We start from the raw sequence: 24,007 nt of genomic DNA on the forward strand, positions 1-24,007 counted from the left end.
AATATTTTTGTCATCATATTAATTCAACCTCAACCCGCACTATCCCATATTATTTTTCTCCTGTTAACATAATACTTACTGTCACTTTCATAGAGTTTTATCATGTAACTTTTTCTATTATTATTTCTACTAGGCACTGGTTCTCCATTACTCTGCATATATTGTGTATATATGTATATTACAAGTTAAAATTAAAAAAATATATATCTATTTATAATTTGTTTTAATATTTTTTAAATTTTAAATTTTTTGTCAATTATATTTTTTAGATTGAACACTGTGTTATTTTATTATCTGTAATCTGGCTTAACTTTCAAGTGAATCCCAAAATTTCATAATCTAACCGTAAACACAAACACCTTACAACCTTTTGTTCTTCAAGTAAAAACAGATTCAAGGGCTTGATAGTAAAAATGACTGATAATTGAAACTTTAAGCCAAAGCAGAGTGAGACCGTGAAGAAACAACTGGTCTCATGAACCCAGGTGTTGGCACTGGGGCTTCCACTGTAAACTGGAGTGTAGTTTGAATGTTGGATGTACGCGGAGTGGGGGGGTCATAGTTTAATCACCTGTGATTGACCACCTCGCCGCCGCAGAGGAGTGAGCACTGACCGGGGAACAGAAGCTGCCCTCGCCCCGTCACTAGCTCCACCAACCTCGGGGACATGAACTCATTAATTAACGCTGCGGTGCTCGTGTCCACGCAGCCCGTCTGAGCGGCGTCTCTTCGGAACATGGCCTGTTGGTTCCTGCCGCTAAGACTTCCACCGCAAACCCTTCCGCATTTTCCTGCCGCTCTCGGGCTGTGACGTGTCGTGCTGACGGCGGCCTCGGAGCTGGAGGAGCGGGGGGCTGTAGCACGACAAGAAGCTGGCTCCGCACGTCCCGCTTTGCTTTCAGCGGAGCTCCAGAAACAACCCCTAACCCCTCCTTCTCTGCTCCTCTCCGGCCCGCCCAAATAACACAAAATTCCCGACTGAATCCTGCCCGAGTCTGGGGGAACCAGGCGGCCTGGGAAAGCCGAGACGCGGACCGAGGCCATCCCTGCAGCACGAATCCGGTACGCGGCTCATTTTACTACCAAGGAGGCCGTTTGCAGAGCTACGTTTGAATTAGTGCGTGTCCGTGCCTCTTTGTTATTGCATGCATGTGGGCTTTTAATTTATTTCTCTATTGTCGCTGAGAGGCCGCAGAGGGTTGGGCCTTTTTCTCCTCGGGCCAGGGCCCTGGATAGCGGCCGTAATTGTTGTAATTCAGGCCGCTCCGGTAAGCTAGACAGCCCCGCTCAGGGTAAAACGGCGTTTTGTGTTCGCCAGTCATCGCCGGCTAATGTCACATCGAGTGGATTGCACCGCTTAACGTGCGATGTAGCCTTTAGTAAAATTCAGATGGCTCTCCGCGAAGAAACGTTTTCAGCCACCGTAAAAAATTAGCATCCGTCCAGACTCTAAGCTAACAAAATGGCGGACGCGGTTGTGCATGAAAATCGGTGGTGGCGAAGGAGGGCGCCGTTAGCCCCCCCTCCCGCTAGCCTAGCCGAGGTAGACACTATACAAAACCCCTCAGTGCTTCTCCACACGTTTAATCTCGCTGCATGTGTTTTTATTTGTGTTTATGCGCGGGAGCTGAGCGTGTTTTGCGGCTGGGATAGTCTGGACTTCGCGTTGCATGCGATTGGCGCTAACGCTTCTCCAGTGGACAGATGGAGACACTGCCCCTTATCGTCTCGTCTGCTTCCACAACGTTAGGGGCAGCGTGGATGGGAACGCTGGGTCCGTCCGCTCGCCCCGGTGCTTATTACCGTGTTCAATGCATGTATCTGCACACTGATGCTCGCCTGGTGTGTGTGTGTGAGCCGCATCTGCACACACCGTTGTCTTCTACCTGGAGGTGGGGGATGGTACAATCTAGGGTCCACACCACTGTTTACATCCCATCACCCCGTGTGTGTGTGAGAGACACAGGCTGTGGTCGCACACGATTTCTCCTTATGATGAGTTCAGTGTTTGGTATTTAGTAGCTGATGCAGTCATTGCTGTTGTGCCACAAGTGCTTTGACTTGCTGCAGACAGAAGGTATCACCACACGAATCAGTACTTTGATGGAATCACGAGGTTCCCCTTAGTCAAAATCAGTTGTTTTGTTTGTATATTTTATAATGTGGTTCGTTTGAATGAAATATAAAAACAAATGAAGCTCTTTTCACATAATCTTGCTAAATGCATCACAATGGCATATAAAACAGAAGTAATGTAGTATGGGTTAAAGCGTCCTTTAAGTATGTTTTAGTAGGATATTGTAGTGCTTGCTTACGACCAGAAAAAGTGTTGATGAAGAGTAAAACTAAGTTTTAATTAGTCTAACTTGATAAGTAGAAAGTGATGCGTGTCCACGAAGTTATCCACTCCACAGAAATCCTTATATACAGGGTATACTACTGAACAGACCCTAACCGATCACTGTGTATTAATTGTATTTGAAGATATTCCAGCTGTTGTTTTGGTACAACACCAGCCCAGTGTTCCTTTCCAGCATGTGAATCAAATTATCATATCAAATTAACCACACACACACACACAATGTTTCTCCTAAACACGCAACGGGTAACATGCTTATTGTAGTTTTCCATGGCTCACCTTCAGAACAGAACACAGGTTAACATACTATTTTATAATGTTTGAACATCACTGTTTTAAAATCCAAATGGTTACAAATTTAGTGTGTGTGAGCAGATTTAAATCGTTAGACATCTGCAGATGTCTCACACACAGCACAAGGGTCAGTCAGTTGTTGACTGCTTGCTGTTGGGCTCTGGATGGTTTTAATGTTTTCCCTGCTTCCACCAGCTTTGGTTATTAAGATCTAAGATTTCTCTCATCTGCTTTCAGCTGTCAAGTAACAAATGCAGTGCGAGGACAATGGATGAGAATGTCACCAGGCTTGCAATACATTCCGAGGAGCCTAAAATAATATTACACGGATCGGGTAAGTCGCCACGCTTGTATTACTGTGGGTTTTTGTAACGTCTGCTGAATGTGGCGTTTCACCAAGTTGGATATTTTAGTTTTTTTAGTTAGCTTGAATATTACATTAACAGTACAATAGTTTGAATCAACATGTTTGTATTGTGTCATGTCAGTAGGAAATCAGTAACATTTAATGTACCAGTTAAAACATTCACGCCACCAAACCATTGCTCTTGACTGTTCTCTGGTTAACTGGGTTCTGCTGCTTCACAGATGAAGGTGGTGCCGGCGGACAGGAGTTTGTTGTGGAGCTTCAAGAGACTGTGTTGGTGTCGGAAGGTGAAGGGGAAGGCATGGCGGTTCACAGGTTTGCTCCAGACGAGCTTGTCATCCAGGATGCTGTCGAGGATGTGGTTTCCGAGTATGTGCACTGCGATGAAGATGAAGACGTTGCTGTAGAAACCTGCGTGATGGCTCTGGAGGGCGAGGAGGAAGGTGTTGCCATGGGTGATATCCCTGATGATGGGCTGGACTCAGAGCAGCAGGAGGATGACCAAGATGGCTGTGGAGATTATCTAATGATATCATGTAAGTTTAAAGCCCTGCAGTACAGAGATTGGTTGTCGGAAGCATACTTAGACCACATTCAAACTCTGTTTCTTTGGTGGATCAGATATCAGGCTGATCTTAAATTTTTTTTAGTGTAAATGTTTTTGACAAATAAGAACGTAATTGCTCAAATTACCCCCCGAGGTGGGTTGAGAGAACTTCAAATTAGACACCCACGGTCTGTCTCCTCATTCTTCTATAGCTGTTACCCTGTGGATATACTGTACACTAAGTCCTGGACACAATTTTGAGACCTTGATGTGTCAGTAAACATAACCCAGGAGGAACTCATTACTTTAGCCAGTTTCATTTGACATATCTGATACCTTAAATTGTGGGAATCATGGGGATGGCTATGGCTATTTCTTATTACATGACTTAATCAAAATTTGTATTGGTAATTATATATATATATATATAAATACTACGTTAAAATAGATTTGGACGTATTGAGTCACAACAGTGGTCTTATAATTTGAAGCCTTACAGTGACAAGCTCAACTGTTACTGTTGTAAACACAACTGCCAAAGTACAAAGTTGCCTTTTTAAAGCTGGGACCAATCAGCTTCAAGCTACTTTAACACTTGAGATGAAAATGCAAATTTTTTTTTTCTTCCCAAGTTTTATTGATTGTTCAGCTCTTGTACAAGACTTGTATTATTAATCAGGGGCAGCTTTCATTTTACAAATGGGTAAAGTTGTTCCAAATCTATCCAAAATTTCATCTGCAGTTTATTGGAAGTATTCATTGCAATCAGCCTAATTAATATAATATATTCTGAAGTAGTCAAATTACACTCCAGCTGCATCTTCACCAAAATGAGCTAAATAGGGCCGAGGTGTTATGCATTTATCTTATCACCAGCTGCCGGCTGACAGACCAAAATAACTTAAATTAAATCTTATATGAAATTTGATGCGTGTCCTTTCCTAGTGGACGAAGCTGGTAAAATGGTATCAGAGGATGGAACAGAAGTCACAGTGGAGGGAGCAGTGGAGGACCAGGAAGTGGAGAAGGATGAAGACGGGCAGGAGGTGATAAAGGTCTACATCTTCAAGGCTGATTCTGGGGAGGATGATATGGGTGAGTTGCAGTGAACTTTCTACTTTTCTTTAGGATTTGATTTGATGTTCCATCATAAAATGGAGGCGGTGGTCTAGTGGTAGAAACTTGGACTATGGGCAGAAAAGGTCTCTGGTTCGTCTCTGGTTCGACTCCACGGAGAGACAACAAAAGACGAACCTGGATTGATCTGTCAAAAAATCTAAGAGATTTCTCCCTACCCTTTCTAGTGCCCCTGAGCAAGGCAATTACTCCCCCAACATCTGCTCCCCGGGCGCTGTACATGGCTGCTCACTGCTCTGTGTGTCCTGTACCAGATGGGTTAAATGCAGAGGATAAATTTACCTACCATTGCATGAGTGTGTTGTGCATGTGTTTGGTATAAATAAACAAATCTTAATCTTAATCTAAAATACAAAAGATGTATCTGTTTATTATACTGTCATTATTATTAAAAGTGGTGTATTTAAAAGATTTTTTTAATTCTGCAGGAGAATCTGTTGATATCAGCGACGGAGACACAGAGAGTGTACGGTTAACCGAGTCTTCAGGCCAAACGCTCAGAGAGAAGATGGTTTACATGTCTGTCGGGGATTCTCATCACAATCAAGGAAACCACGGTGAGTTGACGGGTTAGGGTTAGTGGGGATGACATGTCATGAAACTAAACGTCACTAGATTTTGTGGTTTTGTACATGTTGGGCTCATCTGCAGGTGGGTCCAAGGTGACTGATGAGGTATATATGGAGGTGGTGGTAGGAGGCGAAGAGCCAGTAACTCACGACCGCTCGTATGACAGCGTGTCTCTAAGCAAGGACTTCATGCCTGTGGCCTGGGCGGCTGCTTATGGTCAGCACCCTTGTCTATTAAATTGCTTTTAAAACAACACTGGTAGCCTATGCATCCACCACGTCTCTGTGTGCCTTGGTTTTAAGCTTTGCCGGTGCTGATGGTGTAAATATATTTGTGTTTCTAAAAACATTCTGTCACTCTTACAGGTGTGGACGACAGTGAAAGCTGTGAAAACCGCAACGGGGCAGCCAGTGCTCTCCTGCACATTGATGAATCGGATGGGGTCGACGAAATCAACAGACAACGCACCAAGAAGCAGAGGCGTTCGGAGCCTCGACAGGTCCAGACAGGTAAGATCCTCACCCTTGGATATGGAAGTTGCCTCCTCAGGCCAGTTTTGCATGTAATTTATAATTTTTAGATCATAACCTACTTAAGGCCTTTAGATGCTACAGTGATGCGGTGCCATGCTGAGAAGTAACAGAAAGGATGCATTTAACAGGAAAGCCATAAGTGCAATCAATATATTTTCCAACAAGATAATATTTTTACGTAATTGATTCATTATAATTGCTCAATTCATGTAATCATTTTCCAAAATGACTTTTCCTGTATAACCAGCAGAAAAATGAAAAAAATAAATAAACACATACAGGATTTGTTAATATAAGTAAAAAACTAGTCTTCCATTCAGCGAACGTACAGTGTAAGGGTTTCTCAAGATTGCTGTGTATGAGCCAACCATCCTTGTTTCTCTCCAGCTCCTCTCCCCCAAAGCAGCAGTTGAACTTTGTTTGTATCCTGTGCAAAGTCAACTCGTCTCACCAGTTAAACCTTTTTAATGTGAAGATCTAGTGGAAGAAAATGTATGAGTTTTATAAGCAGCAACTCGATATGGTGTTTTTTTCCCCCAATAATGTCGCTGCAGAGGCCTTTTGAAATTGGTGTTATTAGTAAAAAAAAAGTTGAATCTACATACTTATCAATACATAAATGAATGGAAGGATTTTATCACTGTTATAAGCTAGAATGACTAAATGTTAACTGGAAAATTACATTCATGACCATGTAGTCACTTCCCTCTCCCTCTTGTCCTTATTCTCTCCAGCCATTATCATCGGTCCGTATGGTCAGCCTCTGACAGTTTACCCCTGCATGCTTTGTGGTAAGAAGTTCAAGTCACGAGGCTTCCTGAAACGCCACACCAAGAATCATCACCAGGAGGTTCTGACCAGGAAAAAGTACCAGTGTACAGACTGTGAGTTCACCACTAACAAGAAAGCCAGCCTTCACAACCACATGGAGGTGCACGCCCTGAGCAGCAAGGCTCCTTTCGAGTGCGAAATGTGCGGCAAGGAGTTCCACCAGCAGGCCGCGCTATTCTCTCACAGACTGCAGCACCACCACAGAGAGCCCAAGAGCCAGCCGCCTCCAACTCCCACCAAGATGCATAAATGCAAGTTCTGTGACTATGAAACTGCTGAGCAAGGACTTCTCAATCGGCACTTGTTGGCTGTTCACAGCAAAAGTTTCCCTCACATCTGTGTGGAATGCGGAAAAGGCTTTCGACACCCCTCAGAGTTGAAGAAACACATGCGCACGCACACGGGCGAGAAGCCTTACTCCTGCCTGTACTGTGACTACAAGTCGGCCGATTCCTCTAATCTCAAGACACACATCAAGACTAAGCATAGCAAGGAGATGCCATACAAATGTGAGCGCTGTTTCCAGACCTTTGCTGAGGAAGAGGAGTTAATGCAGCACGGACTAACACACGAGGAGAATAAGACCCACCATTGTGCCCACTGTGATCACAAAAGTTCCAACTCCAGTGACCTGAAACGCCATATCATATCTGTTCACACCAAGGACTATCCACACAAATGTGCTGTCTGTGGGAAAGGCTTTCACCGACCATCCGAACTAAAGAAGCACTCAGTAGCCCATCGCACCAAGAAACTCCACCAGTGCCGGCACTGCAACTTTAAAATTGCAGACCCTTTTGTTCTCAGTCGCCATATCTTGTCTGTCCACACAAAGGAGCCACAGTCCTCTCCTGAAAAGAGTGAGGGTAAGAGGACAGAGCCGAACACTCCCGTTGTGTCACCTAAAAAGTCTGCACCTAGCGGCTCGAGCAGCACCAGCCCTGCTGCTAGGGTCAGTGCCGCCAGTTTAGCCAGCAGTGTGACTGTAGTTATTGGCAAAGGTCAGAAGGAGAGGAGAATTTACCAGTGCCAGTACTGTGACTACAGCACCGGGGACGCCTCGGGTTTCAAGCGACACGTGATTTCCATTCACACAAAAGACTATCCACACCGCTGTGAGATCTGCTCGAAAGGCTTCCGACGGCCATCGGAGAAGAACCAGCATATTGTGCGCCACCACAAGGACGGGAAGGCAGAGTGACTCTGACCGAGCCAAATACTGTGCCACAAAACGGAACAATGTTGAAGCAACTATCACACCCCAATCACTGCACCCTCAGCACAACACCTTTCACATTGAAATAATGTGTATGTGTTCGCTGCACTTGTTGTTTTGCTCCTTTCTGATCCTCAGCCTAATGTTTGTTCAGAGACGTATACACGTGTACATAACATTAATGCTCGGTCGGAGGTAGCAGCATAGCCCCTCTGTAGACTTGCACTTTTAACTGCATGTCCCTTGCCGGTGACAGTGTGCATGGCAGATTGTGCAAATGTCTCTTTGTAGATACACGTTATGATTTTTGCAGGCAGCAATCAGTTCTCAGTCACAATGGTCCTAATTATTTGTCTCAAAACAGAAGTGTTGTTTGCAAAACGTTTGCGTCATTTAAAAAAAACAAGTACTAAACACAGCAGTAAGGATTAGCAACCTGTTCACAGTAGCACTTGTCATCTCGGTAAAGATCACTTAAAATGCAGTAAACATGTCATGTATGTAGTTATGAGTGTGCGTGCGTGAGAGAGATGGAGTGCGAGTGACAAAAAAAAGCATCTGTTGTTCTTCCGGTGCTCAGACCTCACCACCCTGTGACATAATGCTTTTTGTTGTGTTAACAAAAACACACGGCCGGCTGAGCTCAACACCCAGAGAAAGGATCAGTTGTTTTTAGTTTCGTGAACTGCTATTATTAAATTGACACAAAATACAGAGTGTAGTAGTGGATGATCACTACCCGATCACTGGATTATCACACAGTTGTCGGATGTTTCTCTTTTTAAATCGGTAGTCATACTGTAGGTTCCAAACAAGTGCCCAAAGCAGCGGAGCGAGCGCTGACTGAGATGTTGCCTGGAAACCCAAATCCCACTAATTTGAAGATAAAAAAAATGTATGTGATGATAATGTTTGTTTTCGACATTGCTGATGACGAGCTGCTCCAACAGATGGTTTCTTTTATTGATGAACAAACTTGTTATAATTGACTTTATATCTATTAACTCACTGAAAAAAAGCATAATCTCTAAGCATCAGTATGATCCAATATTAGGCTTGAATCGTGGAAAGGTGACATTGTCCTGAGGTAAGTCCGGCCTCAATAGAATCATACAGTATATCTGGGGCTGATGTTATGAAACTATGAACTGCAGTTTCTTTTCTACCAACACAGATGTATGTACCTTTGCCAGTAGAAAGGGAAAATGTATGTCATTTTTTTATAGGTGCGACTTCAGAAGACAGGTGCTGGTGGTCTACTTGTACAATGGCTTTTTACATTTTTTTTGTTATCACCTGTGACCATTTCCGTTTTTATATTTATTTCATTTACAAGTTGTTGTATAGTTAAGTGTAACTAGACTTCTATGGGACGTAAATTATTGTTTTGTATACAAATCTGTACAAAACGTGTAGATGTAAACACTTGATAAAAACAAAATCTGAACCGTGTTGTTATGGATGTACTTCAACGTATTTGTTAAAAAAAGGTAATAAAAGCAAAGTATTTTAGCCGTATGTCTTTTATTTGCTCATAGGAGCTCTGTGGAGATCTGAAAAAAAATTGTACCAAAACCCTGTGTTGCCCTTAGGTTGGAATAAACTTAATTCATAGAACATTTGAAAAGCCAAGTTTTCTCAAGTTTGGAACATGCAGTGTTTCCATCCATGTAAGAAGTGTCCTGATGACCTGACTGTATGAGCTACACTGCTTCTCTGTGCAGTACCTCATGTTCATCAGTAGAATAGAGTAAAACCACTCTGTGAACTGGTATGATGTGCATGCATGTTTGTCTTTGCGAAATAACAAAATGGCCAAACACACATGGAAAAAATCTTTTCCACAGCAATTCTAGGGGACAAAACCCCCACAGGGAACCATAAGTATGTACAAGCATGGTTTATGATACAAGCTGTGCTTCATTATGCAACTTGCAGCCTAGTGTGATGTGGAAACTTTAAGCCTCCAGTGCACACATACTGAGGGACTAATGGACTTTCAGTGATTTAGGCCAGTGGTTCTCAAATGGGGGTCTGCAGAGCGTGGGCGGTCTGAATAGTTTCCATCGTTTTTTTCATGCATTAAATCATGTTATATGGGTATTCTGTGTTAATGGAGGAAACATGTTAAAATATGTCGAATATCTTTCTTAGACCTTGTTATTGTTCTTTCACATAAAGAACAGTTAAAAACAGGCTGTATCAAATGTTTCCAAGGGACATTCAAGAGGGTCCCTGACTGAAAAACCCTCTAATGTAAGCTAAGACTCCAGTGGGATAATCATTTAAATAATATTTTGTGAACAAATGCAAACTATCAAACACAATTATAAGCAAAGCTTTTTTTAATGTTTCACATCAGGTTAACACACTTCTTAATACAACATTTCAAAGGGCAAATCAAATCAACTGGAAAAACTTTGATTGATTGTAGTATTCACAACAAAGGCTAACGTCTTCAGCATCGCTGACGGGCGATGACCGAGGCAGAGAACTAAGCAGATGGGCACTCCCCTAAAGAGAGAAAGAAAAATAAAGTTAATTTTAATATTGCATAAGGTCTTGTTTTATAGATCATTTGTATCCATTAACATTTAAAAAAAAGTACCAATTCTTGGCAGGAAAGCAACATTCCCAGGCAGGATGCCGGTCTCCAAGGAGAACTGCCTGAACTTCTCCAGCAGGTCTGGGCTGAGGTGAACTCCACGACCTGTCGAACAGTGTTGTATTGATTCACATACTGAACTGAGCTGCTGAACCATTTACATTGAGTGTGCCATCAGATTACTTTACCATATAGTTTGTTGACAATGGTGATATCGCTTCCCTTGGTCTTGATGGTGTGAGTAAGAGCGTACTCGTCGTACTTGACATCCACCATGCGCATGTCGTTGTCATTCTCCCAGCCTGTCAGAGGGGAGGAACATGCATCGTGTGAAGCAGAAGATTACGAATGGTTTAATTGTGACTGTTGCCTGCCTCTTTGTGTTTGTTCACTCACTCTCACTGGTGTATCTGAACCTTCCAGGCATGTCAGTCTTTTTCGCCAGGCCGCTCATTCTCCAACAAGAGCCATCAGAGCTGCAAAGACACCATTAAAACATGAGCAGCGTTTTCATCACTGATCTGTTTTTTCTTTCTTCCTCCCTGTCCGTCCTCTCGCACTCACCTGAGACTGGCGTAGGACATGTCCAGGTCCCCATCGGCGGTAGGGGTGTAAACGGCCGTGCCCATCTTCATGCTGGCCCTGCGGGCGGTAAACCACTGGGCATTGGTGGCAAATCCAATGAGGTACCACTTACCCGCCATCTGTGGGCCCACAGAAGGCAGACATAGCAGAAAGAAAACAGAACAAAACATATATACTTAACACTTGTGGCTGCCCTGTGAGCATGTGAACTTAAAACAGTCGGTTTAGTAATTTTACCATCCTCGGTTGCTTTGTTCATTTGAATAATTATAGTTTTCAATATCAAATTGTGCCCCTGCTCCCGTTTAGTCTATAATAGCCAAATAAACCTACACCCGGACTCACTTATGCATTCATTCCCCATTAAAATGTATTTTGAAGCAAAGCTAAGAATGTGGTGGCAGGTTTAGAAAGGTTGATTCCTCACATGTTTTGTTTTCCACACAAATCTCCCTTTACTCCTTACAAAGATTATGCTATACAACTCATTCAAGTAAATAGTTGTTGCATGTTAAAATCAAATTAAAAATGAAAGAATGCTTCTCTGTAGAGTTTATACTTCTGCCACCTTAGTGGATCTGGATTTTACATTTAATATATATTTAATTATTTCTTCCATGACCCATATTTATTTATACGACTCTGTATTTTTGATGCAGACTTGCTTGCAAATAAGCAAACCAACGAACAAACCTCCATGATGGAGGATGCAGATGGTTTTATTCATTGTAGTTTATTCGATGGTTGTCATTAAATAACTTAATGTGACACCCACTTCCTAAAGGAGACAGGCAATCAAAATGAGTTGTATACATGCACAACAAAAACACCACTATGGCTCTAATAAAAGGCTACTTTACCCAGTTATGTGTCTTACCTCCTGCGGATTGAAGTCAGCCTGTGGCATGATCTCGGAGGAAACCGCCAGGAAGCAGAGCACGGTGCCCAGCGCTGTCAGCAGGGAAGTCATCGTCACTGAGGAGCAGAGTCGGCTGCAGCAATGATGATGGAGGAGAGAGCCGGTGAAGATCTGGAGGCTTGCTGCTGAGGTGCTGCACAACGACCCTTTATATAGTGGAGCACGAGGTACCCCTTTCCCTCCCAGCGAGCACGCACGCACACAATCGCGCACGCACACATACATAAAGACCCTGGAGCTGGGATGGGTTCAAACAGGCCTCAGAGAAACCCACAAACAGTCACAGCCACAAGCTAAGCTTTCTAGTCTTGCCAGGGCAGAATGAAATCAATCATGTGAGAGGGTGAAACTTGCCAGGAGTCTTCCTACCCTCTACAAAAAGTGGATACATATTATATCCTGTCTGTCAGGCTGTTTGAATTGGAAAGCACAGTATTTGATTATGGTATGTCATTATACAGCTTCCCACGCGTAGCAAGAGATTAAACAGAACAGGAATCTAAACAGGAACAAAGCTCCCGCTGCCCTCCAGGGCTTTCTGCTGCCGAGAGCACAGAATTAAATCCATCCGTCAGCAGTTGCCATAGTAAAACATGAGACAACACAAATGCACATGCAGATTGGATTCATGCAGCACCACGTAATCAACGTCTCTTCTGCAAGTTTAACGTCAATACACACTTTCCACTCATCATTCAACTTGCAATTACTGGTCGGAAGTATCGTGATGATTTACTCTGTATGAGGCCGTCCCTAAGAGAAGAAACACAACAGCTGTTTCCAAGGTCAACAATCCCACAGTCTCTCCTGGTGACTGTTTTCGATCACGTTACAGGATTTTCATGATATGATACTACGAGTATTTAGAGCAACAATATAGAATAATACATTGTAAACATGTAGTGGAGTAGAAAGTACAGATATTTGCTGATGAGTAAAAGTGAAAAGTACCCAAACATAAATAGATTTGAGTGAAGTTACAGATGCATGAAAAATGTTTGGATATTGTGAGACATTGCAGTGGATGCTTATGGAAATCATTGTATTTTTTGCCCATGTGTCATCTACATTATGAATTCTGCCCATTGTGTATTTTCACTTGTCAAACTAAGTATAGTTTAATGCAAATCAACACTTTTATATTTTAACTTTCACTAAGTAAGATTTTGAATTACCTGCATATTTTGACAATATAATTTTGCTTTTTTTTATTTTATTTTTATCAAAGATAAGGGACCTTGAATAAACTTTAATTTAGAGGAGTAGGAAACGTTTTCAACATTAACAGGTTTGCCTGTTGTTCTGATCAGTTTAAAGGAGGTCGGCTGCTGCACACTCTGAAAAATGAATCCTGGAGCAGGAGGGCTGATGAGATGAATTAGTGTAATGAGCTGGAGTCAGCCCAGTGCAGGCAGACACATGCCACAGCAAAAGATTCCTCCAGCCTACAGCACATACTGGCACATGCCAGTTCCAACAGGTAAGCCTGTCAGGAAGTGAATAGTTCCTGTGGGGTGGAAATTAGTTCATACCACACCGCAAAAGGATAAAGAATGACAAATCATTCTGTTATTCCAACTTCACACATAATTCAAATCTATTTTTTCTTCACGGCTGGCCTCTGGTCACACCACATCAAAAGTCTGAATGAAATGTTGTTTTATATGTGAAACACTTCATTAACAAATGAAAGTAGTGATAACATCCAAGGCTCTTTATGATGAATTAGATAGTATTGGATTTCACAGTATAGCTGCAACTAAATCATATTTATAATGATGATGGATAATTTCCTACCAGTTAATGGATAATTCTGTTATTGTTTCTAACAAGTGGGACAAAGTGTAGCAGTCAGAAATTTTGTCTCTGACTTCCAGGTAAAATGTATCTGACTTGGTACATAAATGGGTGGAGCCCACTTTTTCTGAAGTTCACAATGTGCATGGGACAATTTTTCAAAATAGTAGAGCTAACAATAAACAAAGAACGACTTAAATTATTCAACCACCACCATCTGACAATGTCCGAATCTCTGTAGAGCGCATACCCAACAGTCATCTTGAAATTTAATTCAACTGCACCAAATGGCACACATTCATAGATATCAGTTTCCCAAATATATCTGTGTTTTTCATCTTGATCCCTGAATTAGTAACTGGGGAAACTGAAAATGTTGAATAGGGTTCCTCCCTGATCCATATCACATCCTTCCACCAAGTTCCCTGCACATCCGCTCATTTGCCTTTGTATTATCTTTCTTATAAACCGACCAACACCAAAAATATATTGATGATATAACTGTAAATCATACTGTAAATCATCACAGCGAAAATTTGACTGAATATTTTGTTAAAAGCCCATCGCCAACAGCAATAGCAGACACTCACACACGCTCTAACACAAACGAACACATACAAATATGACATGAGACTCATATAGCATGTAATAATATATCCTTACAGCTCTACCAGTAAAGCTATAAAAGATGTGCAGCCTCAGCAGGCACGGGCACAGATATGTTTGGGGGCAGGTGCTCAAACCAAAAACAGGGCACCCATCTCCAAATTTCTTTATGAAATCCATCTGTATATGAGACCGAGAGCTGTTGTGTTGCAGGTATGGCCTGCCCCTTTAAGGAACGTTTGTAGTGTGTGACGTAGTGCATCTGGGTATTGTGAGAAAAAGACGCTAAAAGTGTGTTTATATAACAAGAAGTGACGGACCACCTAGAGGTGATGCGAGTGTTGCTCATGCTGTATATCCGAGAAATGAAGTGGCCGCATTCCAAGTAAAGAAACATCTCCTCCTCCTTATTCACGGAGCGGTCCGGACGGCTGGTTACCGGCCAGACAGCGAGCCAAAATAACCAGTGATAGGGGCGGCTCCTGGTACAGGCGACATAGGAGACGTGACACAAAAATATATAAAATTAAATATAAAAAAATTAAATAAAAAAAAATATGTGCGCGCGCAAATCCTGCGCAGAAGCCTGCTGCGCACTTCCTGCGCAGAACCCCATTGCGCACAGAAGCCCTGATTTTTTATTTAATTAATTTAAATTTACATAGTGTAATATATTTTGAAATTAGGAGAATTCCTGCCAGTTTTAAGGGTTAAGTTTGATGCCAGCTAGAAGAAGGGAAAGAGTGGAATTCGTACCTGGGTATCTCTTGTTGGAGGGCGTAGCTTTACCTACTAGGCCTTACCGCCTGATGATTGTCACGTGGAATCAAGCACAGTAATAACTTTGACAAATTATCACTAAAACTTCAGAGAAAATATTTTCTACTTTACTACATATATTTGACAGCCTTAATTAAAAGCTACTTTTATATTTTTGGCTTTTAGTTACTGGATGATTTAACATACTTTAAAAACCTATTGTTAGAATAACCCAGTACCTTCCAACCTTGTCTTTGGATGCCTTACAAGAATCACAGTCTGCTGTGATGTTCTGAGGCTGCCCCCTGCTTGCTGCTGGGTTCCTCTGCTGCTCTGGCTTGGTTTGTGCAGCTTGTGATTAACCAAAGTTGTCCATAAAAGAAAATCTTTAATATTCTTCAAGGGCAATTTGATGTACAACCAGTAATCATCAATTGATGACAGAGAGAGTAATTTTTATTCTTAAATATTGAGGAATGAAGAAAAAATTGGGCTCCAGCAGAAGGGCACTTTTCTCATCCAGGGCAAAAGGGCCAGTGCTTGAGCACCACTAGGGGTATATCTGTGCACGTGCCTGAGCCTCAGGGTTGCACAACAGATGGAGAGTTTATAGTTCACAGATAGAGAGTTTATAGTTCACTTTGCTGAATCTGCCGGTCAAGCCATGACATCTGTGTTGTTGTTAGGATTCTATGTTGGCCTGAGGGTGGCACTAGAGGACAGATCATGGATGTGTTTACTCTTGAGCCATGTGTGAAATGGCAGGTTGATGATCATCGGAAATGCTAAGTAAAAACAAAGAGAGCCACAGAGGCATCAATGGTAAACTCAGTGTTGATTCCATAGTTTTCCAGATGGTCACGGATAAACGTGTTGGAAAAGAGAAAATATTCAACTCAATGTGAGACGCCTTAGTAATTTGATATATGATCATACCACATTTCATTGCAGTGTGACCAGTCTATGGGTGTGACCAGTGGTTGTCGCTCTGTGTTGTGGTGAACCAAAACATTGCATTCAAACCTGAGGTCCCCATCGTCTTTAGGCTCTGCCACTAAATTCTAAAAACTAACCAGATGTTACACTGACGATACAACTGTATCTGTGGTACTGAATACAACACACATAAACAAATTAAAATGAATAGTAATGCTTGACATTTAGAGCTTTATTTGTGTAGCACAGAGGAGGCGCTATTACTCACTGAGTTATAATTCATGGGTTTAAAAGAGGATAAATGACCATGTCCAGTTTATTTTGTTATCCAGCACAATGTTGTCGTTAAGCTGCATCTCAATGAGTGTATAGTGAAGTCATACAACACTAATTACAGAGATCATATGACCTCTTTACAACAACTTTACATTTAGAGAGCACTACCAGGTGGAATGCACTGATCGTCCTGAGGGTGGCACCAGGGGAGAGACCGTTCCTACCGATTGAACTCTGGAGTGGAGACCAAGTAAACCTTTGAGTTGAGTGATTTTAAATGGAGGAAATGTATTGATTTAAACAGTTTGATCGATTGCTCTCCACAAGATGTGCATTAAGATTGTTAATAATGGGAGACAATGGACAGTGCGTGCAGGGAGACACTGCATGAGAGTAGTGTTTAGTTTGCAATATTATGGTATCAGAAATGTAAATATTACAGATTACAATACGCAATTACATTAATCCTATTATGAATAAATAGTATTTACAGTTGATTTTTTATATAAGCAGCTCCTGCACATCTTTTAATTTGAAGGTCTGGGCAGTGCAATAGGAGAACCACTCAAACGATAAGAGAGCGCTGGACAAACGGCATTAGATTAAGGGAGTGCAGAGAAAATTAAATAAATAAAAGCAGATTGTATCAGTCTTACAGTAAAGATGACGGAAACCGCTCCAGGATGTTATGACTCTACTCCTTGGAACCATGTGGGATGGACAAGTAAGTCTAGCCAGCGTCTCCACTGCTGACATCCATGGGAGGTTTTTTTCAGTCCTCCTCAAACACTGAAAAACCACTCACTTGAATAAAGATTGAAAATATGACATAGATCTTCAGGAGGATGATCATAACAGGAGCCTGCAGGAGACGGTAACATGGCTGCATGTGCTTCCCGGGGTTTAATAAATATTACAGATGATCACGTTAACCCATTTATCTGAGCAATTGTAAAAAACTCGAGTCATGTTGTTTGGTGCATTTAGTTGATCGAGCAGCAGAATCAGAACTGAAGATGATTAAGTATAGTTGTGGCTGAAAGAGGACAAGGTGACAACTTACTGAAATGAAAATTATTCATATCATGGCCTTTACTCTGGGGTCACCCTTTAATTCCATTACTATTCATATCGTAGATGTTTGTGAATATATATTATTTCTCCCGTCTCCTTCCATCCAGCAATTTTGTTTCCTGACATGTGACGACCAGGCTACGTGATGTTCTTCTTCGACTTGAACCTCACAGAGTCACATTTCATTTCCTGCAATATTTTTTTTAGTATTTACCATTTCATTTTCATACATTGTCAAAATATGTAGAAATCAGTCAGACAGCAGATGATATGTTCAATTTGTGCAGGTATAGAAATATGTAAAATAACCTGACAGTGCCTGCAGCTTCATTTCATAAAGAGACAATTCAACAAAGATGTAGCGTGTACCTTTTTAATCAGTTAACACTAACCAGCACTTGAATATTCCCCTGCAACGTATTTCAGAGTTAAAAACAGTTTGTCATGTATGACATTAAAGAGGATGGAATGCAGAGAGCATTGGAAGTCATCAGCTGATAAATCCAAGGAAATACTGGAGATGAAATTCTTGGAGACAGGCTGCATTAACAGTCTGTGATCATGATAAAGTATAAAGAGAAACTAGACCAAGTCAGTGAGGCTGGAGCGAGGAGACACTGAAGCATCTGTCATGGTGAGGAACTCAACCCAGTTCTGACAGAAGCCACGAGAATACTCTCCTGTGTGGATGACGAGTCCCCACAGGCGGCTCTGGCCCGTTTTGTTCCTCAGAGCCAGCTGAGCCTCCCGCTCCGTCACGTTAAAGCTGATATTTAGAACCTGCACCACTAGCAGGTAAAGCAGTCCAGCTGTTACAATGCTGCTGTACCATGCACACGTGAAGCAAAGGGCTGAGCTGTGAAAACAGAGAAACAATAAAATATAATGTTTGAAATGCACCGTATTTTGTATTTTGTTTTAAGAAAAAAGCAATTCTGGTCACAACTAAATTATTGGCCCAAGGAAGCTGGAAAGATTAATAATGAAATAATAATGAAATAGAGTAATTTATAATATAGGGGAAAAAAATAGTACTTTACTTTACGTTACGTTACTTGACGTTACGTAGCTTGATTGACGTAAAGTTACTTTACTTTACTTTACTTTACTTTACTTTACTTTACTTTACTTTACTTTACTTTACTTTACTTTACTTTACTTTACTTTACTTTATGTTACTGTACGTTACTGTACGTTTCTTTTCTTTATTTTACGCCAGGTTACATTGCGAACCTTTACTTCTACTTAACTTTGCTTTACTTAACATATGTCCTTACAAATTCTAGTAATATTCATTGCAAAGGGTTTATTGATCATACCTTTTATATAATAGTAACAAGTAAAGTACATTTTTGTGTTTATTTTAATTTTGTGACCTTTTTCAATGTGAACTCCTGATGCAGTTGTTGGGATGAGACAGGACATGTGATATATAAACATGTATTTATGATTTATAGAGTGCTGTACCTGGACTGGCTGTAGACACCGGGGCAGTAGAAGAGAGCCGTCATGACATACTGCCGAGGACAGATGCTGCAAAGCACCAAACTGATCCCGTACAGAGAGGTCAGCACGAACACCAAGAGGGTCAGCAGGAAACTGCGGTGGTTTGCCTGTCCGACACAGCTGTTTATCCTGCAACACCTCAACACAAACACACAAACACAACACAGACCCACAAGACAAAGATCTGTGAGACCCAAGCTGATCTGGATATGTTGGGTCCATATACCTGCTGTATTTAAAATAACTTAATAGAGATGGTATGTGAAGTTTACATTTGAAAGACTACTGAATATTTCCTGGTCAGATTATCATGTGGGTTATTCTAGTTTGGTGGTAGTAGATTCAGTATACTCACAGTAAATCATGGTTGGTTCTGGAGTTGCTATCTATATAGTAAATGTGAATAATAAACAGGAAGATTAACATCATATATACATTTTATTCTTTTGTCTGTAGGTTGTAAGTCTATTGCAGAAAATGAAACAATTCAGAAACTGCGCTTGAGGTGTAAAGAGATTTATAAACCTGACTTCATCATCTTCAATGTTCTTGGGAGTGTGCAGTTCAGGAAAGTGTCTGATAAAGCTCACAAACAAATAGATACCCTGTCTTTCTGGTCGACTTGAGACGGATCCCAGTTTACCAGCTTTCTAGTTCAACATTACATTTTAAGACATTTTTACTGGGAGCAGTTTCTTTTTAAAAAAAGTCTTTGAATGCAAAGAGTTTTACACTGGAGCACCCACTCCCCTAACTGTCTGTGCACGGCCCTGAGGAAACCAGTGGGAGCAGAAGGAGTCTTTGCTTAAGACTTGAACGTTGTTGTGTTGTGTTACAGGGCAGTTATCTAATCTATCATAATTCAATATTCCCTTTCATGATGAGGTGTTAATGTACAATTCAAAGAAGCATAAAGATGTTATAATACCAAATCCAACCCACCAGACACAGTGGTGGTCCAGACGCTTGACGCAGGAACCACAGGTTCGACAGTGTCCGGCCCGCGGGGGTCGCATTGTTTTGCACACAGAGCACCTGCTCCACTTTTCTGACAGGGCAGGAGGAGAGGAGGAGGAGACCCCCGATTGGACGGATCCATTTAGATGTGTAGAGTCCTTGTTAACCTCCTCACTCTGGTTGTGATGGGAGGTGCTGTGAAACCCTGGGCCTCTCTTGGTGTGAATGAGAAATCCGATGGTGAGGATCATCCCGGCAGTCACAGTGCACAGCTGCAGATGGCTGATGTCACCACGCGGTAGAATCTCTGTGATGAAGAGGTAATACATGTAGGCCAGAGAGAACAGCGCCAGAGTGAGGAAGAAGAGGGTGCGTCTCCTCTTGCGGTGCGTGGCGTAGTAGTACCAGAGGACCAGACCGGGCAGAGCTGTCAGGATGATGATGCCCAGCAGGTAGTGCAGCGCCGCGGCCCGGAGCAGCAGAGGCAGCAGCACCAGGGCCGGGATCATGGAGATCTCCAGGTTGTCAATCAGAGCCCCGAGAACAAGAGAGTGACATCCGCCATGGGGGGGTATGTGTCTCAGCCACCTTCAGGCAGAGGTACAAACAATAATTAGGAATGATGCTAATAAACTTTCATTGATCTAACTAAAAAGATTATATGACGAAAACTCACATATGTTGTTTTCTTATTTGAAGGGTCAAACCCTGTAACTCTAAAATTGTCCTTTGGTTTGATGTCACACGTGTTTGCTTTTAAATAAACTGTAAAAAGATAAATAAATCTATGAAATCAAATTAATTTATGATTAAATACATCGCAACATGGTGTCATCGAGTCTCAGAAGGATCTGGGGACCTGGAACATTCTTCACTATGCCTGAAGTTTATTGTTCTAGAGTAGGGATCCCAAAACTTTCAGCCTATGATCCCCAAAATAACCGGGTCAGAGTTATGTGACCCCCATTATCCCAAAGGATATTTTAGCTGAGCTTGTTCACAAACAATCTCCCATATGCAGTGGTGGTGCTGTAAACTGACCTGCTGCAACTGATGCTGTCATTCATCTGTCGTAGTCGCCATGCATGGATATTTACATGGTTTTATTCTAACGAGTACTTTTTTTAGCTTTTGGAACAATTATGGCTAAAATATGATACTGAGAATTTCATCTTAATTGTATTTGATGTCTGTAAATCATCTTGTGACCCTTCTGTGTCTCACTAAAGGTCACACGTCTCACTAAAGGTCATGCTTCTCCTAACCTGTTAAAGGCCTCGTCCAGATCTTCACAGTCACAGCAGCATCCGTACTGGTAGATATCACACTCGCAGCAGCACATGGGATCATCTGGCTCCGGAGGCTTTAACTTCTCCCATTTCATTATGGCTTCCTGAAGTTCACAGGGCAACTTCCTTCTCTGGAGCGATGAACGAATGAACTACACCATCACAACAACACATTACTGCAGGGAACATATCTATGGAAAAGTACTACCATAATCTATAACACAAAAACACACACACGATCTACAACTTTGAAAAAAAGCATCTATATATATACAAATATATCAAAATATATATACAAGCAATTATCATAAATTATAGAGGGTCAACTTTACATCTGAATTGGCAGCAAACCACTAATCAATTAAAAGCAACCCATTTTGTTTGACATTTGTAAAATCACAGAAAACATTACAGTATAAAAATGTCCTGGACTGAACATGCCGCCGTTATGTGTAAAAATATGAGTCATTTCTATAATCACAAAAGTGACATCCCGAGAGATTCAAATTGTAATTTGTTGAAACAAGGCCACCGTGTCCACAGGGACAAACTATCTGGGCCAGCAAACCCAGGTCCTGAACACTCAGAGACGAACTTGATTTATTGTCAGGTGGATGATTATTATTTTAGTCTGGTTCATTGGGTTCTTGTGCAGCTCCTGACCTTAATCTATTCACGAGTATACGGAGAGTAATATATAAACTGAGAGAAAATATAATTCCAGTCATCTTTTATCTCTTTGTTTTAGTTTCTTTCTTCAAACGGCTTTAACATGACTTTTTACAAACTGTATAATCATCATTATTAGCCACAATCAATGCATAAACTCTATTTAAATATTCTAAACATAAAATACAACTCAATAAAACCAAGATAAACCATTCCTGTGTTGACTTACCTTTGTAAAAAATATATATATCAAGAAGATGAGCCCTTGTCACCAATGAAAACAGCTCCTTGGTTTATCTTCTGTTATTTGTGTTGAAAAAGGAACATTGGCAGCTCTCTGCTCTGGTGCTGCTGCGGAGACACTAAATCAGTGCAGTGGGATGGTTTTCTTTTCTTGGATTCCCCCGGTGGAAGTGTCCCAACTGAAGGCAAGTTGGATTCCTCCTGACAAGTGGTTTGTGTTGCATCGGCCGGTGGACTTGTCCAAAGACCAATAGACCGTCCTCACATGTCTTTAAAAAATTCAGAAGTCTTTCTCGAGCAAACTTAGCCTTCTTCCGCTTTACAGCTTGAATCAATCACCAGTTTAGGCTTTAATTCTGGCACGCTTGGTTAATCTAGGCGCTTCTTCAGCAGGCGGAGGGAGCCAGAGAGTCTTTCCTACCTCCTCCTACAGCTGAGGGGCTGTGTGGAGGTGTTCTAAAGCTGCATGGGCCGACTGATAATCCACACTGAGCTGGACAAGGGTGCGTATGAGAAACATGACAGGCATTCATAGATGAGAGACAGAGTGATGATCCAAGGCCGGCCCCACCCTCTGGGATCATATTTCCTCCCACAGGCAACCTGACCTTACTTCTCACACAGAAAACTCCAGAAGGGTATGTGTGTGTGTGTGTGTGTGAGTGCGCCTGGTTGTTCTCATATTGTGGGGACCTGAATCTGTTTACACACTCACGTTATGGGGACTTGTCTTTCTTTGGGGGGGACAAGTTTAGGGTAAGTGTTCGGCAAGTAGTAACTATGGTTAAGGTTAGAGTAAGTCTCCAGGAAATCAGTGTAAGTCTGTGTGTGTTTGTGTGTGTGTTTGTGACTTGAAGCAAACACGAATGCTCCTATTGTGAGTCTGTGTTTCTATACATTACAGCCATTGCATATTATGAGTGTATCTGATAAGTGATTGCAGGACGAAAGTTCTTCTTTTCTCCCGGAGCTCAGTTTTATGAACTTCAGATTCTTACCCAGGAACACTTTGCAGAGCTTGTTTGTTGACTCAGGACCTTGAATCCAGTTGATTCAAGAAAAACTCAATAACACAACCTTTGTTAGTAGAAGCAGAAGATTAAAGGAATTGGAAAGGAAACGAAAATTGTGAATCTCAGTCATAATACTGATGATGCAGGTGTAGGAGTCATCTATAGGACAATATCTGGACAATATCTGGACACATCTTCTTTGAAGTGGACAAAGTGAGTTCGCTAGTTTGAGTTGAGTCTGTGTTTGGAGGCAAACATATACACACACACACACACACACACACACTGCCCATCAGTCATGACAAATTAGAATAAGAATAAGAGGTGCATTATAAGCTATAAACTGGTATATTCTGAGAATGGTGTCTGCACCAGTGTGAGTCTAGATGGATTGAATCAATGCAGAGAAATGATGCTCTTGCTCCTGAGGGTTATACTTCCATTAGTCTTGATGGAGCCCGGAACCCGAGATACAGGCTCTAATCTATTTTGGAGGAATTAATGCCGGAGTCGTAGACTACAGACTGAGCCAACTGCATGATGGACATTACACATCAGCAAACTGCAAAGATGCTGTGTGTGCAACAAATAAACACTGACGAGGAAACGCAGCAGACTGTGTCTCTACAGAGCAGCTGTTTTCTCTTAAACCTCCATGAAAACAAATCATGTTATCCACTTTTGAACTTTGACACTACGCCACTAAAATGGCATTTGACGAAGTCACAGTAATCTCATGCCTACATTATCAATGTCTTGAGACCTATTTGATAGTTTGACATTTTTGCGATAAGTGGATGAGGAGGATGACAAGTGTAAGACATTTCCTGTTGCCACCAGGGAACGCTGTGATTTTAAGTCACGATTTCGTTATTTAAAATGTTTTGATATATGTATTCATTTTTTTTTTATTAAATTA

General features: G+C 41.6%; 2 protein-coding genes across 4 annotated transcripts; one reads left to right on the forward strand and one right to left on the reverse strand.

Moving 5' to 3' along the window:
• Window positions 1-526: 526 nt before the first annotated feature.
• Window positions 527-9,366, forward strand: LOC133969513 (zinc finger Y-chromosomal protein 1). Of its 2 annotated transcripts, XM_062406042.1 has the most exons (8): window positions 527-1,062; window positions 2,891-2,987; window positions 3,242-3,556; window positions 4,513-4,662; window positions 5,133-5,261; window positions 5,356-5,490; window positions 5,640-5,783; window positions 6,542-9,366. In XM_062406042.1, exons 2-8 carry the CDS (start codon window positions 2,921-2,923, stop codon window positions 7,837-7,839), a joined length of 2,238 nt encoding a protein of 745 aa, XP_062262026.1. In that variant the 5' UTR covers window positions 527-1,062; window positions 2,891-2,920; the 3' UTR covers window positions 7,840-9,366. The 2 variants fall into 2 exon arrangements, with proteins under 2 accessions (XP_062262026.1, XP_062262027.1); XM_062406043.1 differs by lacking the exon at window positions 5,356-5,490 and having other exon boundaries at window positions 529-1,062.
• Window positions 9,367-10,181: 815 nt separating this feature from the next.
• On the reverse strand, window positions 10,182-22,536 carry LOC133969180 (palmitoyltransferase ZDHHC23-A-like). Of its 2 annotated transcripts, XM_062405475.1 has the most exons (9): window positions 21,140-21,315; window positions 19,860-20,462; window positions 18,879-19,046; window positions 18,030-18,267; window positions 11,024-11,163; window positions 10,856-10,935; window positions 10,648-10,761; window positions 10,463-10,564; window positions 10,182-10,368 (listed from the first exon to the last, which is right to left on the reverse strand). In XM_062405475.1, the coding sequence occupies exons 1-9, from the start codon at window positions 21,256-21,258 to the stop codon at window positions 10,349-10,351; spliced, it is 1,584 nt and encodes a 527-aa protein (XP_062261459.1). In that variant the 5' UTR covers window positions 21,259-21,315; the 3' UTR covers window positions 10,182-10,348. The 2 variants fall into 2 exon arrangements, with proteins under 2 accessions (XP_062261459.1, XP_062261458.1); XM_062405474.1 differs by lacking the exons at window positions 10,182-10,368; window positions 10,463-10,564; window positions 10,648-10,761; window positions 10,856-10,935; window positions 11,024-11,163 and adding an exon at window positions 22,062-22,536 and having other exon boundaries at window positions 17,148-18,267.
• Between the last annotated feature and the right edge of the window lie 1,471 nt (window positions 22,537-24,007).

This window comes from Platichthys flesus, chromosome 15, assembly GCF_949316205.1.
Source record: "Platichthys flesus chromosome 15, fPlaFle2.1, whole genome shotgun sequence".
Classification (NCBI taxonomy): Eukaryota; Metazoa; Chordata; class Actinopteri; order Pleuronectiformes; family Pleuronectidae; genus Platichthys; species Platichthys flesus.